At 45.1% G+C, this 17,163-nt stretch overlaps 1 protein-coding gene across 1 annotated transcript in view; it reads left to right on the top strand.

Moving 5' to 3' along the window:
- The window catches only part of LOC135879668 (EF-hand calcium-binding domain-containing protein 6-like), a 90,774-nt gene extending 74,034 nt beyond the window's left edge, over positions 1 to 16,740 (top strand). The window contains exons 15-18 of the mRNA XM_065405719.1: positions 349 to 592; positions 3,535 to 3,707; positions 15,049 to 15,217; positions 16,483 to 16,740. Of these exons, the coding sequence (XP_065261791.1) occupies positions 349 to 592; positions 3,535 to 3,707; positions 15,049 to 15,217; positions 16,483 to 16,740 (844 nt within the window). The remainder of the gene's footprint in view (positions 1 to 348; positions 593 to 3,534; positions 3,708 to 15,048; positions 15,218 to 16,482) is intronic.
- The last annotated feature ends 423 nt before the right edge of the window (positions 16,741 to 17,163 follow it).

Here is a 17,163-nt window from a genome sequence, read left to right as displayed (position 1 = left end):
CCATTGAACCAAACTGTAAACCCTGTATATAATGGAAACTACTTCAAAGCAGGGGGTGCTGCAGCATCCTCCGCACCCCTAGTTCCAGCACCTGTGCCAAGAGAGTTTTTTCCAGCAAGCAATAACAATCTTTCATCATTTTACCATTCTGCTATCGCTTAGTGTAGAGCTGAAGTCCTTCCTCAGCGAAACTCCCAATGGCGTCAGTGACCGCACTGGAAGTTTGCTGAGTAAGCACTTTGAGATTTGGCCAGTACACAGAATAACTTTCTGCTTTTCTTCTTACTAGTTATTATACTATTGTTGCTAGTGTCATTACATTTGTCTCTTTCAATGTTTTGATTCAAGGTTTGACATCCAACCTGAAATAACTCGAGGTGAAATCCGCAGGCTGTGGGAAACTTTAATTACAAATCAGGACAATACCCTTGACTTCATGGAGTTCGTGAGACACTTTGGATACTCCCCCAGCTCTTCGTGTTTCCCCAATGCAAAGATTAGTCCACCCAGAAAAGGGGACAATAACTTCAGGCTGTGTTCTAAAAAGCTCAGCTGTGATTCTGACATACTGGTGGACAGGGTGCGAGCAAAAGTAAGCTATTCCAGTTTAAAGAAGTAATGCCAGCTGAGACTAAATTCCAGCAGTGTGTGTGTGTAGTTACTTTATTCTTAAAATATAAAGAAAATTAGTAAATTGTGACTTAAATTCCAAAGTAGGCATCTAGTGCATGATCAGAATTCTGCAAACTTTTTTCTTTGAAATGCATGATGTTGAGTTTTATGTGTACTGAGAAAAATTTATAAAATTAACACTACCCACCAACCAAACAGAATTATGATGTGTTTAAAGGAAAGCACAGCCCAGAACCTTTTTTTTCTAATAAAAGGAAACAAAATATTTGTGTGGGACAGGTTGCAAATGGATTGTGTTTGTGTGCACAGTATCTATTTGTGATGGGAAGTCAGGTTTAAGGTCCCTGCATGGAAATGCAGAGATGCTGTGCTGGCTCATGCTGGCAGCCAGACCAGATAGGTTTCATTACCTTTAACTTAGGAAAACACAAGGTGGACAATTTTCAAGGCAAGAGGGGAGCCAAAGGTGGGACAAGAGGTCTTGCGAGGTCAAACTCTAGAAACAGCCAACTCAGGAGGAAGCTTGGGCTATAGTTTGTGTGTATTTAAGTTAAGAATAAAGAAAATCCAAGAATGGTGGGGTAAAGCTGGGATTGAGTATTGGATACTACTCTAGGGGGTATGTGTTGGGACTGGGGTGAAGACTGCCCATTCACACTATTTCTTAGTGCAGGGGTGGCCAACCTGTGGCTCTGGAGCGTCATGCGGCTCTTCAGAAGTTAATATGCGGCTCCTTGTATAGGCACCAACTCCGGGGATGGAGCTACAGGCGCCAACTTTCCAATGTGCCGGGGGGTGCTCACTGCTCAACCCCTGGCTCTGCCACAGGCCCTGCCCCCACTCAACCCCTTGCCGCCCCCTCCCCTGAGACTGCCATGCCCTCGCTTCTCCCCCTCTCCCCCAGAGCCTCCTGCACACGATGAAACAGCTGATCAGGAGGTGTGGGGAGGGAGGAGGAGGTGCTGACCGGCGGGGCTGCGGATGGGCGGGAGGCGCTGGGAGTGGGGTGGGGGGAGCTGATGTATTACTGTGGCTCTTTGGCAATGTACATTGGTAAATTCTGGCTCCTTCTCAGGCTCAGGTTGGCCACCCCTGTTTTAGTGCCAGAGCACTGTGGGACCAAAGGCCCAAGTTACGTGATCTTTCTTGCTATGGAGAAGAGCTGGAAATTGTACAAGTACTATCCAGAGTAAATCAGCAATATGATTGGGATGGTTGAGGCCACAAAGGTTCCATATCATTTCCTCCACACACTGAAATGTGGAATTTGCATTCAAATGTATTTTTTTAACTTTGCATTCATGGTGGGTGTGGTAAATGCCGGACTGGTGAGATGGCCAGACTCTGTATCATCTTTCATAAACCACAGACAGGGTGTTGATGAGTCTGTTACCACTGCCTTCCTTGAATACCCTCTCCATATTGTGAAACAAAGGTATATGCTTAATAGGGGGTTGGAGCTGACTGGGATCATGTTACAGCCTGGCACCTGTAGGCACTGAGCTGTCATATAGGTGAGGATGGGGGAGTACCCTCCTTTTTTTGCCTTTCACCTTTCCCCTGCAGATCCATGGGTTTGCCCTCGCCCTCCACCACTAAATTTAAAAAGAATGTGTTGTCCTGACAATTGTTATTCCATCGGGGCAACTCATGTCTCTCCAGCCAGAGGGCATATCAGTTGGAAACTCTGTGGTGCTGAAGCTCAGTTTCCAAAGCTCCCTGCTTTTTTTATTCCCGCTGAAAGGACGATTTGGTTAAGAAATTGACCAGGAGCATTTCACACCTCGAATGGCTGGATGACAGCTCTGTCGTTTTTGTCCTCTCTATATATATATCTCTCAAATTAAATTTAAGTTTTAAAAAACTTTACATTCATGTTTTTTTCCCAAGGGGAGGACAAAAACACAGGTGTAACTAAGAGCAGAATTTGTCTTTCACCCATCAAGTTCAGATGAAGATCTCACTTTTAAATATTAGATTTGTAGGTTTGCTAACAATAGAAATGTAACTGGAACAGATTTTATTCTCATTCATGCCACTGACCGGCGTTGCGGATGTCTCGTTGGCGGGTGATAATATAGTCAATCAGGTGCCATTGTTTGGACCCTGGGTGCATCCATGTCATTTTATATTTATCATTTTGCCTAAAGATGGTGTTAGTGATGAGCAGACTGTGTTCTGCACATTTACCCAAGAGCAGGAGTGTGTTGCTGTTCATCTTTCCCACTCCATGTTGTCCTATCACACCTCTCCAGTCACTGCTGCTGATAATGATGAGATTTGATAACATGTTAATGGGATGAGAGTTATGAGAAAACCTGTGCAGGAAATTTTTAAGTGAGAAAGCTGTTGCACAGGGGCAGTCCCACTCTCTCGGCTGTGGAAGCCAGATTCCAACAGCACAAAGAATCATTATGGCTGGGGACTTCCTTAGCTGCAGTGGGGGACTGGGACACCTTCCGTGGCTTTTCATGCTCTTTGTGCCCCACAGCACGTTGCTGAACCGCCTGCATGGCCGTTGAATCACAAATTGATTTCCTCAGCCCAGTCCACCGGAACAATCTTCGCATGCTAGAGAAAGGCAGTTTCCCTATTTCGCCAAGGGCAAAGGACCTATCGGCTACCCTTACTGGTAAATCTAAAATAACCTTACAGAGGTTAATGCAGTTATTCTGGATGTACAGAGTTGTCACTAAAAGCAGAAAATCTGTCCTATTGACTCTATACCTCCAGAATCTGTCCCACCCATTTCCTTAGGAAAAAAATAAGCCTCTAGATGTATGAGGATTAGAGCAGGGATGCTACATTCTGGTTACTGCATGAGGAGTATACACTGCAGTGTTAGAGGATTGGGTGTACATCCTAAACACTACAGGATTTTATGTGGTTTGTTTCTTGTAGGTGGAGTATTTGTGGGATGATCTCAAGAAAGAGTTTGAAGAGCTAGACCCCTACCATACAGGCTTTGTAAGCAAGGAGGAATTTAAAGATATTTTAACTGAGCTCTGTGCACATCTTAATGAATATGAATGTGAAATGCTGGGACAGAAATTTGAAAGCAATGGAGATGGATGGTAAGTTAAACTTGGAAAAAGAGTTAGAAGTAAGTTGGTCTATAAACGTTTATATGATATCTAAGTGGAAGTCTATAACACTGAACAAACAATAGTGGGTGTTAGATACTGTAAGTGGCACAACAGGTTAATGCACTTTTTTTAAGACAGGAATTCAAATTCTTGCTTAGGTCATTTGATTTTCCTGTTCTAGTCTCAGCTGGACATTTTGTCCAAATCACAAAAATTAAGACTCTCAGTGTCACTGGATTTGCAAGTCTCTGCTCAAAAGACAATCAGGTCTGGAATAGAATGGGTTTAGCAAGTCAGGTTTCAACTGCATTGGAAGAGTTGTGTTAGTAAATTTTCACATCACCTGCACTATCTGTACAGTGGCTGAGCTCTCGACAAAGCTATTAGTGCATTGCTTTTATGAGCAGCAAAATGCATCCAAACCATTCACAGTGAAATTTTAAAAACTAACAAATAATTTTCTTTCGGAACTAAAGTTTTTGTGACCCATCTGTCACATGGCAGCCTTACCTTTCGAATGCATCCCTCTGAATGAGAAAGATAATGAGCCTCCAAATCAAGGCCTACAGTAGTCTTAAAATTAGAGCTAATATGAGCCTTGACTTTAATAAAATAAGCCTGAGAATCTGAATTTCTAACCCATATTTCCCCTCCTCCAGGTACAAAATAAACTTCTGCCTTTGTATTGGTACAAAAATTCAGATTCCCTGTGTGCAAAGAATCACTGTTCCTCTGAGTGACGTTTCAGGGTCAACATTCCATAACAGTGACATGGGAAGTTCATAGTTTTTTAAAGCCTAGACTACACTAGAAAAGGTTTCCTGGTCTAGCCCTTAGGGTATAACTATACTGGCAAACCCATCTACTGTAGATTAAGCTTATGCTGGCAAAAAAAGTGCTTTTGCTGGTATAGTTTATACCAGCTCCCTGAGGAAAGTGAGCTATACCTGCAAAAGCACTTTTATCAGTAGGGCTTTTGCCAGTATAGTAATGTTGTAAAAAATTAACACATCTCTAACCAGCATTGCTATACTGGGAAAAGTTTTAATATAGATTTGGCCTAGTATTATTTCAAACTCTGACTGCAGACTCAGCAACACCCATTGGTTTACATTCACTGTTCCCTCTAAGCTGTGCGTGTGTGCATGCGCACACAGATCCTAAGCCCTGCGCACATGGCGAAACATCGCGTGCACAAAAAATGAATTACAACGTCAGAGCCAGGCTGAAATATCATTTACGGGCGACTTTTGACATTGTTCGCCCGCCATCTATCAACACAGCCAGATTCTACTAGCTGGCAAGGTGGGGAAAGGGAAAGGAGGGCAATGAATCGTTCGTACCCCTCCCCACCAGCATTTCGAACGTGGAACATTGATCACATAGGGACGGTCGGGACCCACACATCTCCTTTTAGTCTGTTCATTTTGGCTGTGTACAAACTCAAGTACATGCGAATAAGTCAAAATGCCTGGCCGTAGTTGCTAAGGAACTGCAAAGATTTCCCAGAAATGAACAAAGGTAAGTGTTGTTTTCGTGACTGAAATCTTTCAAAAGCATTGGACTTCATACATTTACTCATGCTGTTTTACCATTTTCCCACGTTTTTTGGCCACGTTTTTTTGCTATGCACAAACTTCCGGTATCCTGATCTGAATGATCTCCCGTTTGCCCTTTTGTCGAGTCACGCTGTTAAGCGCATTGAAATAGTAGCCATGTAATAAAAGTATTAATTTTAAATAAACCAGTCTGGTAAAAAATCAATCCCAAAATGTCACTGTCTAGAGGTCTAAAGCGTAAAAGAACAGCGACTTAATTTAAATCTGGATGGCTGGATGAGACTATAGAGACGGTTACACCAAAGTCACATAGTGTAATGCTTGTTAAACTTTGTGAAATATTCACATGTGATGAAGACAACGGAGTGGTTTGTGTATATTGTCAAGATGCCAGAGCTTCAGGAGAATTTTCAACAGGAAGAATGTGGAACGATGTATGGAAGTTGGATTTATTAAAGCATCATCTGTCAAGTAAGTCTCATATAGATGGTGTAACAAGACTTAGAAACAAAAACCCTTCCTTACAGAGCAGATTGCATAGCATGATTCTTGAAAGTCCAGCTGAAAAGCAGAGGAGGCAAATTAATCTTGAACGCAAGCGCTCAAACCCAGAAGGTTCTTATTGACAAGGTTCTTATTGACAGTGTGTTGTTGGCTATTAAAATGAACAGCTCAGTGCTTTCTGTTCAGGATCTTAATGACCATATGGAAAAGTATGTGTGCATACCAGCGAGCTGGAGAAGTAAAAATTGTGCTTTTGAATTTCTTGAAATTATCAACTGCATTGTCCAAAATGACCTCATGCATGAAATAGCATCGGCAATGTTTCATACTCTAGCTGTTGATGAAAGCACTGATATATCCATTAACAGTTACTTGATACTCTACTTTAAATATAGATCCATAAATTCTGCAGACTATAAAACTTCATTTGGTGGACTATTACAATTGCAAGAATGTGATGCTGTTTCAATAGTGTCTGCAATCAAAGAGTTTTATAAAAAACACCAACTTGATCTAATTAAAATGGTGATGTTCACATCTGATGTTGCTGCCGTGATGTTGGGCAAACTCAATGGCGTGGCGGCTCAGCTGAAGTGATATTCCACACTTAGTCCAGCAACATTGCGTTGCACACTGGGAAGACTTGGGGATTTCCGATGCATGGAAAGAGGTCAAGCTGATAAGAGACATCGAAACCTTAATGAGAACTGTCTACATGGTGTTCTGTCAGTCATCCAGGAGAATATGCAAATTTCAGGAAATAGTGGATGTTTCTGAATGTGAGTCAGTGGCTTTCAGGCCACTCAATGAAGTGCACTGGTTATCTAGGCACTTTGCACTTGGAGGAGTTATTCGCAACTATAATCCTCTTCTGGAATATTTTGAGCAAGACAAAGATACTGATCCAGTTTCTAAATACTGCCACAAAAAGCTGAATACCATGGAATACCAAATAACATTAGAAGTTTTGAATGATGTTTTGTCGGAGCTGGCCTCACTATCCACGCTGCTCCAGAAATGGGGCCTTACACCTCTGGAAGCATTTCACCTTGCCCGAGGTAAACTGAACAAGAGCAGAAGACAGTACCTTATAGATTCAGTCTTATGGAGTGACAAAGTTAAGGCTCTCTTAGGGTATGTCTACACTACGAGAGTAGTTCGATTTTACTTAAAGCAAATTTGTGGAACCGATATTACAAAGTCGAACGTGTGTATCCACACTAAGGACAGTAATTCGACTTTGTGAGTCCACACTAACAGGGCAAGCGTCGACATTGGAAGCGGTGCACTGTGGGCAGCTATCCCACAGTTCCCGCAGTCCCCACTGCCCATTGGAATTCTGGGTCGAGCCCCCAATGCCTGCTGGGGCAAAAAATGTGTCGAGGGTGGTTTTGGGTAACTGTCGTCATTCAACCGTCACTCCCGCCCTCCCTCCGTGAAAGCGCCGGCGGGCAATCAGTTCGTGCACTTTTCTGGTGATTGACAGTGCGGACGCCACAGCACTGTGAGCATGGAGCCTGCTGCGATCATCGCTGCAGTTATGGCCGTTGTCAACACCTCGCATCTTATCATCCACCTTTTTCAGAGGCAGATGCTGAGAAATCGGGCGAGGAGGCTACGGCAGCGCGGTGAGGACATTAAGTCTGAGAGGGGCACAGACCTCTCACAAAGCACGGGACCCCACGCCGTGGACATCATGGTGGCAATGGGTCATGTTGATGCTGTGGAACGGCGATTCTGGGCCTGGGAAACAAGCACGGACTGGTGGGACCTCATAGTGCTGCAGGTCTGGGATGAATCACAGTGGCTGCGAAACTTTCGGATGCGTAAGGGAACTTTCCTGGAACTTTGTGAGTTGCTGTCCCCTGCCCTGAAGCACGAGGACACCCGGATGCGAGCAGCCCTGACTGTCCAGAAGCGAGTGGCCATAGCCCTCTGGAAGCTTGCAACGCCAGACAGCTACCGGTCAGTCGCGAATCACTTTGGAGTGGGCAAATCTACCGTGGGGGTTGCTGTGATGCAAGTAGCCAACGCAATCGTTGAGCTACTGCTCTCAAAGGTAGTGACCCTGGGAAACGTGCAGGTGATCATAGATGGCTTCGCTGCGATGGGATTCCCAAACTGCGGTGGGGCTATAGATGGAACTCACATCCCTATCCTGGGACCGGCCCACCAGGCCAGCCAGTACATTAACCGAAAGGGCTACTTTTCAATGGTGCTGCAAGCACTGGTGGACCATAGGGGACGTTTTACCAACATCAACGTCGGATGGCCAGGCAAGGTTCATGATGCTCGTGTTTTCAGGAACTCTGGTCTGTTTAGATGGCTGCAGGAAGGTATTTACTTCCCGGACCACAAAATAACTGTTGGGGATGTGGAGATGCCTATAGTCATCCTCGGGGACCCAGCCTACCCGCTAATGCCCTGGCTCATGAAGCCCTATACAGGCGCCCTGGACAGTGAAAAAGAACTCTTCAACTACCGGCTGAGCAAGTGCAGAATGGTGGTGGAGTGTGCTTTTGGACGTCTGAAGGGGAGATGGAGAAGCTTACTGACTCGCTCTGATCTCAGTGAAACCAATATCCCCATTGTTATTGCAGCTTGCTGTGTGCTCCACAATCTCTGTGAGAGCAAGGGGGAGACGTTTATGGCAGGGTGGGAGGTTGAGGTAAATCGCCTGGCTGCTGATTACGCCCAGCCAGACAGCCGGGCGATTAGAAGAGCCCAGCGGGACGCGCTGTGCATCCGGGAAGCTTTGAAAGCTAGGTTCCAGAGTGAGCAGGGTAACCTGTGACTATTAAGTTTGTTTATTCAGAAGCTGAACCTGCCCCCGTTTCTTTACCCAGTTAAGGTTGACTATCCTCTCCAGTTACCAACCCCCTTCCCCCCCTTCCAACACACCTTTAAAAATAAAATAAATGAAACTTTGTTCATTAACACTGTTTTCTTTATTAAGGATTTCGTGTTGAAACTGGGATGGGGAGCGGGTGTAGTGATGGAAAGGATGCTTCTAAACTCGAGGAATGACAGGCTCCTGCTCCTAGAGCGGTCCGCAGTGGTGGACTGGTTGTTTCAAACAGAGCCTGCCACCCCTCCTTTTCGGGACTCTGTGTGTGGGGGCTATGTGACTTTGTGGCGGGGGAGGGCGGTTACAGATCCCCTGCTGCGTGGCTCTGTCATCCAGGCTAAGGACTGCTGCATAAGATCTGTAACCGCCCTCCCCCGCCACAAACTCACATAGCCTCCCCACACAGAACATGAAAACCACCTCCCAGACTGACCAGGGTGCCTAGTGACTGCAATGTGTGTGTGACCTTCTGCTGAACCTGCCCCCGTGTCTGTACCCTGGTAAAGGTGACTGTCCTCTCCAATTACCAACCCCATTCCCCCCCTTCAAACACACTTTCCTCTAAAAGAACATGACGGAAACAGTAATTAACAGAAACGTATTTTTTATTAACAACTACACAGTTAGGGGATGAAACTGGGACGGGGGCTTGGGTGAGGTGCTTTTGGAGTGAAGGAAAGGACTTATCAAATCTTTGGGAATGAGAGCCTTCTGTTACTTGAGCAGTCTGCAGGGGTGGAGTGACTGTTTTCATGGCCCCTGCCGCCCCTCCTTCTTGGGACTTTGGGTGAGGGGGGGATGGGACTTTGTGGCGGGGGAGGGCGGTTAGAGATAGAATGCATCGGGGCTCTGTCCTCCTGCCTCCGGTCCTGGAGAACAGCTACAAGGCGCCGGAGCGTGTCCGTTTGCTCCCTCATTAGTCCAAGCAGCGTTTGAGTCGCCTGCTGGTCTTCCTGCCGCCACCTGTCCTCCCATTCACTGTGTGATCGCTGGTATTGCGACATGTTCTCCCTCCACTGGGTCTGCTGTGCTGCCTCGGCTCGGGAGCAGCCCATAAGTTCTGAGAACATCTCATCCCGTGTCCTTCTCTTTCGTTGCCTGATCTGCGCCAGCCTCTGGGAGGGGGATGCCGGGGTAGCTCGGGAGACACTCGCAGCTGTGGGATGGGAAAAAGGGAGTGAATTCCTCAGAAAGATACAGTTTTGCGAACAATGAATATAGTCTTTCTCTGTGAACAAGACCATGCACAGCACCTATCACATGCGCACTCAGTACAAGGTCGAATTTTCAGCCTTCCCATTGAGTGCCTGGGGTCTTGCTGTACAGATCACACAAGCGGGGCTGGACAACGGAATTCGGCTAGCAGGCGGACATGGTAAGCCGTAGACTTTTGGCTGCTTAAAGCTTAATTTATAGCAGTGCCCTCCTTTCACGTTCCAAGCAATGCTCCTAGCGTTGGCCAGTTCCTGCTGCTGGCAATCCGGCCAGCATGAACTCTGCCCCTGTCCCACCCCCCTCGCGGCTGTCCCCGGGAAAGATCCCTGCATGCTGCCCCTGTCACGCCTCCACTGCATGACTGTAAACGGCCGGTTACAGTTATGTAAAGGAACAGGCAATCAGTCCCAATACTAACATTCCCCTAATTCAAAGCAGGTCACCATGAGTAATATCACTCTGATGAGGATTTCGGAGACAGAGAAAGACCGCATGCTGCGTGAATGCCAGCAAGCACCAGGGCCGTATGCCGCCATGCTTTGCGAGGCAATAATCCCGGAGTACTTGCTGCTAGCCTGGCGCGGAAAAGTTTCCTACCATGGAGGACGCAATAAGGCCGCTCTCCCCAGGAACCTGATGCAAAGGCTTTCACAATACCTCCAGGAGACCTTCGTGGAGATGTCCCAGGAGGATTTCTGCTCTATCCCCGGACATATTGACAGAATTTTCCAGTAACTGCACTGGCAAGGACTAAAAACTAAAGCGCCTAGGGCAAACTAATCATGAAAAACCGGACATGTTGACAAACTTTTCCAGTAGCTGCACTGACAAGGACTAGAAACTAAAGCGCCTAGGGCAAACTAATCATGAAAAACCCATTGTTAAGATACCATTCCTATTCTGTTCACAATAAATGTTTAAAACACTTACCTACTGATGTTTCCCCTGATTCACGGTCTGGATTACCGCGTTGGGAGGATTGGTAGGGGATCTCCGTGAGGGTGATGAAGAGATCCTGGCTGTCGGGGAAATCAGCGTTGAAAGCGCTGTCGACTACCTCGTCCTCCTCATCTCCTTCCTCATCTTCCCCGTCTGCGAACATCTCCGAGGAAGCGGCCGTCGACAATACCCCATCGTCAGAGTCCACGGACAGTGGTGGGGTAGTGGTGGCAGCCGCACCTAGAATGGAATGCAGTGCCTCGTAGAAACGGCATGTCTGGGGCTGGGATCCGGAGCGTCCATGTAGAGGAGGCCGGACTCACCCCTGCGGCGCCTCCTGCTGGTCGTCCAGGGAATTAGCTCACCCGCCTCTGGAGCGCCCTCTGCAGGCCGGTGATCCGCCTTGTCCTCTGCACTGGCCCCAGTGTCCCTCCCAGGACCCCGGTGCCCCTTTGCACTGGGTGCTGCCCCCTGGCAGTACCCACACGCTAGGTCTCCTCTCCCAGGGGAACCCCCACCCACTAACCCCACCTCGCCTCAGGATAAGGCCACTGCCAGTCACCAACTAGCCCCCACTCTCTGGGGCAGACTGCAGTATCTGCCACTCATCATCGGCAAGGTTGGGTTTGGACCTGCTGCCTTGGCCTAGCCCGGGGCTGCCCTCTGCAACCCCCAGTACCCCTTGGCCTATCACCAGGCCGCAGCCTGGGGCTATCCAGGCTGGAGCTCCCCAGCTCCTCAGCCTGTCCCCAGCCCTGCTCCACCACAGGTACCCTGTCTAGCTCCCTGCAGCCAGGCCCTTCTCTCTCTGAAGGCAGAGAGAGACTCTGAGTGCCTGGCCCCCAGCCTCTTATATAGGGCCAGCTGGGGCCTGATTGGGGCGTGGCCCAGCTGTGGCTACTTCCCCAATCAGCCCAGTAGCTTTTCCCTTTGCCCCAGCCCTCTGCCAGGGCTGTTTTAAACCCCTCAGGCAGGAGCGGGGTAGCCACCCCGCTACAGTCCGTTTGACTCTTTGGTCTTCTGGTACCCTTGTCTCAGCTCCTTGATTTTCACGCGGCACTGCGTTGCATCCCGGCTGTATCCTCTCTCTGTCATGGCTTTGGAGATCTTCTCGTAGATCTTCGCATTCCGTTTTTTCGATCGCAGCTCCGAAAGCACGGACTCATCGCCCCACACAGCGATCAGATCCAAGACTTCCTGATCAGTCCATGCTGGGGCCCTCTTTCTATTCTGCGATTGCATGGTCACCTCTGCTAGAGAGCTCTGCATCGTTGCCAGTGCTGCTGAGCTCGCCACGATGTCCAAACAGGAAATGAGATTCAAACTGGCCAGACAGGAAAAGGAATTCAAATTTTCCCGGGGCTTTTCCTGTGTGGCTGGTCAGAGCATCCGAGCTCGGACTGCTGTCCAGAGCGTCAACAGAGTGGTGCACTGTGGGATAGCTCCCGGAGCTATTAGCGTCGAATTCCATCCACACCTACCCTAACTCGACATGGCCATGTCGAATTTAGCGCTACTCCCCTCATCGGGGAGGAGTACAGAAATGGATTTAAAGAGACCTCTATGTCGAAATAAATAGCTTCGTTGTGTGGACGGGTGCAGGGTTAATTCGAGTTAATGCTGCTAAATTCGACATAACCTCCTAGTGTAGACCAGGCCTTAGATATGAGCTCTCAAGAAAATAATGAAATTGATACCAGTTCCATAATAACTTTCATAAACATCTTGTGTGCACATTTGGCAGACAGGTTTCCAGAGGATGAAGTCCAGGAGTGGTCTGCTTTTGATTGTGCAGCAATAGTTAAGTGTGACTTCAATTTTGGAATTCATCAGGTCAAATCCCTATGTTCAAAATACAAAGACTTTCTTGCTGAAGAGATTGTTATAATCAGTCAGTACAATGACTTCAAGTTTGTAGTAGCTGAAAGAATCAAAAGCCAATTGGTTTTAAGTTTCCTGGATATGGTGACATTTGCTCACCAGAACGAACAGTTTCAGGATCTTGCAAAGTTGATGGATATTGGAGGAACATTCCTAGCATCAAGTGCAGACTGTGAGCGTAGCTTTAGCTTAATGAACACTCTAAAAAACAAACTATGGAATCGTTTACAAGTAGATCATTTGGACATGCTGATGTGTGTTAAGAGTTACCAGCTGGATGGAGGACTGATAGATCTGGACAGAATTTATATTGAATGGGCAAATGAAAAAGATCGCAGGGAAAAACAGTAAGGTTAGTTTAGCAGTCTTTGACGTTTTGACCAATAAGGAAATTAAAATGCATTTGTAATTACATATCTTATTCTTGGCTGCTAATTATTTATTGATATTTTTTAGGAAAATTTTAAATTTAAATCACAAACTCTTGTTTTTCTTTTTTTACTTATGATGTCTCTATCTGAAAACCCATATAAATTGACATAATGGCATACTTATTAAATTGTCTGTATTATATGTTTATCAAAATCTTTTCAGACATGTGTATAGAATGAAAGGTGAAAGTGGACACCAACGGGCAGAAGCCTATAGACTGATAATGATCATGATTAATATGTGCTTGATATATACTCGTGATTGTCTATAAAAAAGCTCATAAAGCATAATGCTTAAAACAAACTTCTGCTCCATGAAGCATGATTAAATTTCCTTTTTCTAAGTATTTAAAAATGACATTTATAAAATAACATGGTGTAAAACTATTATTATCACAAATTGCAAATTAAAACTTTTTAAATGTATAAGCATTTTACTCGCTTGGGCGCATTTGCCTCATGGCGCACAAATTTGAACTCTGCTTCAAAAATTTGCACAGAAGAAATTTTTTGTGCACACGGCCTGTCAAAAATTAGAGGGAACATTGTTTACATTCTCCTTGTTCTTCTGGCTGCGACAATAACCAGTAATTTAATTTTCTATATATAAACATAGGCTTAGAACCTGGAAAAAAAACAACAGTAAAATCTGCAAGATTACCTGATTTCCAGGGAATTAACATCAAATAATATGCATTATTTGAAGGTCTTTCATTACTTAATCACATAACATTGGGAAGTCTAACATAAATGCAATTTCATGCCTGACTTCTGGGGATTTCGTGTGTTTAAAATCAGAACCTCAAGTTTCATTGTTGTTGGGTTTTGCACTGAATATAAACAATGACTTAATATAAGGTCATAAGTCAGTAAATAAATGCTATTAGCTGTCGGCTAGACAGTGACAGGCTGTATGCTTTTTTAAAAGTTAGGGGTAAAATCCTGGCTCCATTGAAGTTAATGGCAAAACTCCCACTGAGTTCAATGGAGGTAGGATTTCACTCTAGGTTTTTCCTAACACATTTCCTTCTGTCTTTACTTCACACTCTCCTCTATTTCCTTCCCTGCACAGTACAAGAATGTCCTGGTTTCTCCATCCTCAAGGAGCAACTCTTTACTCAACATGCTTCTGCCCCTCACTACATATCTGACCTCATCTTTTTGTGTGTTGCGCTCCCCCTCATCTACGCTTCACTTCACCAATATTGCCAGCCTTACCACCCTTTCCGTCTGCTTCTCCCACAACTATCTCCGTGCTTTCTTCCACATAGCCCCAAACTTATGGAATGCCCTTTTGGATCTGGTCTGCACAGCCACTGCCCTCTCCTTTTTTTACATCCCTCTTGAAAACCCACTTCTTTCATGATGCTTGCAAGAAATTAGCCAGGTAGTTAGCCTACTCCTTAATGCTATCCACATATCCCACTTTAAAGTATTACTTGCTTCACCATGCTGTGCACTAGCTTTTGCATAATAACTGCTTAATCTTAATAATGTTGCCCCTGACATTCCTCCCCTTCCCTTCCTTATTCTCTTCTTACCTTTCATTGCATCTTGTCTGAAATTAATTTGTAAATTCTGCAGGGCAGAGATGTACTTTATCTGTATTGGATGGAGCCTCTTCACATTTTGGGTCCTGTTAAAATAAAAAATAATAATCTAAGCAGATGTAAATGTGTTCCTTACAGTCCAGTGTTACAAGATGGACTTTATATCGGCAGCCACAGAATTGCATGCTTAGTGATGCAGAAAAGGTGGCTAGGTATCCAACTACTTGATTTGCATGGGCACATATGGAGATTATGCATGGAAAAGATCACATACACAAGATTTAAGTACACAGATTTTGAGGATGATAGAAAATTTGGAACACAGTATTCAAATGGAGAAGATGTATTAAGATACCATGCAGGTAGTTTTGTAGAAACTTATGAACATATTTTTTCTTTAAGGGTTTCATACCTGGAGTTTCTGAAGCCCTTTGCTTTAAGTAGACAAAGATGGAAGAATGGGAATAACATGGCTGCTGCAATGCAGGCATCTCAGGGTGAGATAGACCAATCCCACATGGGAACGCAGACTGCAAAGCTGGGTGGTCTGACAACCAGACTGCGAAAAAAGGTATGATGGCTGTCATGGCTAGTGGCTTTACTTTTAAATGTGAATTCTTATCCATTTTAAATTGCTTAGCTATCAAATCTAAAAGTCCAGTGATCAACTGTGCTAGAACATACTCATAATGTACTGGCTTTGTCTGCCAGCTGGTAGCCAGACACTAGAACAATCATCGAAGTTCTCTGGTCAGTGGCAGAACTTGCTATGTCTACAGTTTGCATGTGTTTACAAATGAGGCAGATCCTTATTGTCCACGGACAGTGGCTCTATCAGATGAGATGAAGTAGGAGCTTTACTTTGGCTGAGACAGAAGGAGCTGTACTTAACTTGTCTCGATTTGATGTTGCACTTTATATTTTACCATGGACATTGGCGGTGCCTTTGAAATATCTGAGGTAGATGAATTAGAATACTTAGTAGGCAAACACAGATAACCTGTGCCTGTGCATACATAATACTTTACTTTTAGGCAGACCCTTGCAGTGTTTGAGGTCATGCCACTATTGTCCAAGTACGGAGCATATTTTTTCTTGTGGTATGGTGTTGAGATCCTGTATGACATCTTCCAGGAACTTCCACTTGTCAAGAATGAAATGATGATAAGGAAGAATCCTTGAAAGAAAATACCACCTGGATGAGTTCTGGAAGGGGCAGGACGAGATACATCTCCAGTAAAGGCCAACCAATAAAACATTTTTCAGGAATTGTACTTAGCCCAGGTTCAGGAGCAAAAGGGGGGGAAGTCTCCTTGGCACTGTCAACTTCCCCCTCCCTGCCCCCACCATTGTGCTCTTACGAGAGCCAGCCAAAGCTGAGCCTGGAGGCCAAGATTTTCAAACTTGGGTGCCCAAAGTTAGACTCATAAATCCATATTAGGTGCCTAGATAAGTGACCTGATTTGTCAAACTGCCACTGCCTTCAGTTAGATTTTTGAAAATTGGGCCACTTATTTAGGCTTCTAACTATGGGCATAGAAGCATAACTTCAGGCAGCCGTTTTTGAAAATTTTTGCTTTAATGTTTATGAAGCAATTTGAGGCTCTTGGGGGAAAGAAAGCAATTAAAGTGCAAACTATATTATGTGAACCTTGTCAGTGTGCTGACCTGTGTGAGTGTGCAGGTACATACAGCAAAGCATGCTACCGCGTACCTCACAATTTGGTAGTTCAGATGAAATATTAAGAGGGACATTGTGCCTCACAGCACATAATGGTTGGTTGTTATTTCACTGTGGTAATTCAACATCCCAATCGTTTTTCTTTCTGGCTGTAGTTACGAGGGGACTGGAAGACCCTTCGAAGAGCCTTTAAGAAGCTGGATATTGACAGCAGTGGCTACCTCTCTTTGCCAGAATTCAGATCTGTCCTGAAGCTCTGTAACCTTCTGCTAGATGAGGATGAGGTTTACCACATTCTGTCTAAGTTTGATCCCAACCTGGATGGGCGAATTGATTACAAGTCCTTTTTGGAAGAAACTTGCAAAAAAGGGCAACCACGTACAGCCAAAAAATCTCCTGCAAACCCACAATAAAATAATGTAGAATATTCTTGTGAGTAGAAGAGGAAGAATGGTGTCTGCATGCTCCCAGCTGCTTATCCTTCCAGCTAAGTCATTTGCTTCTTTTTGGAGTGTGGATCTCTGCTTTGTGTCTTTTGGCTACTCATGAGTTGCCCACGGTATTACCAGTTGTTTTGTAGGGGGATAATAAAAACTGAGAGAGCAGAGAGTGAAGCTGAGTATTAAACGAATACTGTACTCTATTTAAAATGTGATTCAAGCTGTTACTAAGGAAACTAATATTCTGAAAAGCAGAGGCAAGGATGCAGTTTAGAGAGATGCTAATTTTTAAGAAAATAAAACTTTCAGTGAAGGTACCAGGTGGATTTTTGCTGTTTAGGATGCAATGACAATGAGTCCCTTTGATTTCACTGGGAGTTGGATCAGGTCCTTTGT

This window comes from Emys orbicularis, chromosome 5 (assembly GCF_028017835.1).
Source record: "Emys orbicularis isolate rEmyOrb1 chromosome 5, rEmyOrb1.hap1, whole genome shotgun sequence".
Classification (NCBI taxonomy): Eukaryota; Metazoa; Chordata; order Testudines; family Emydidae; genus Emys; species Emys orbicularis.
Note: the sequence above shows the minus strand (reverse complement) of the source record. Positions and strands in the feature narration are given on the sequence as shown.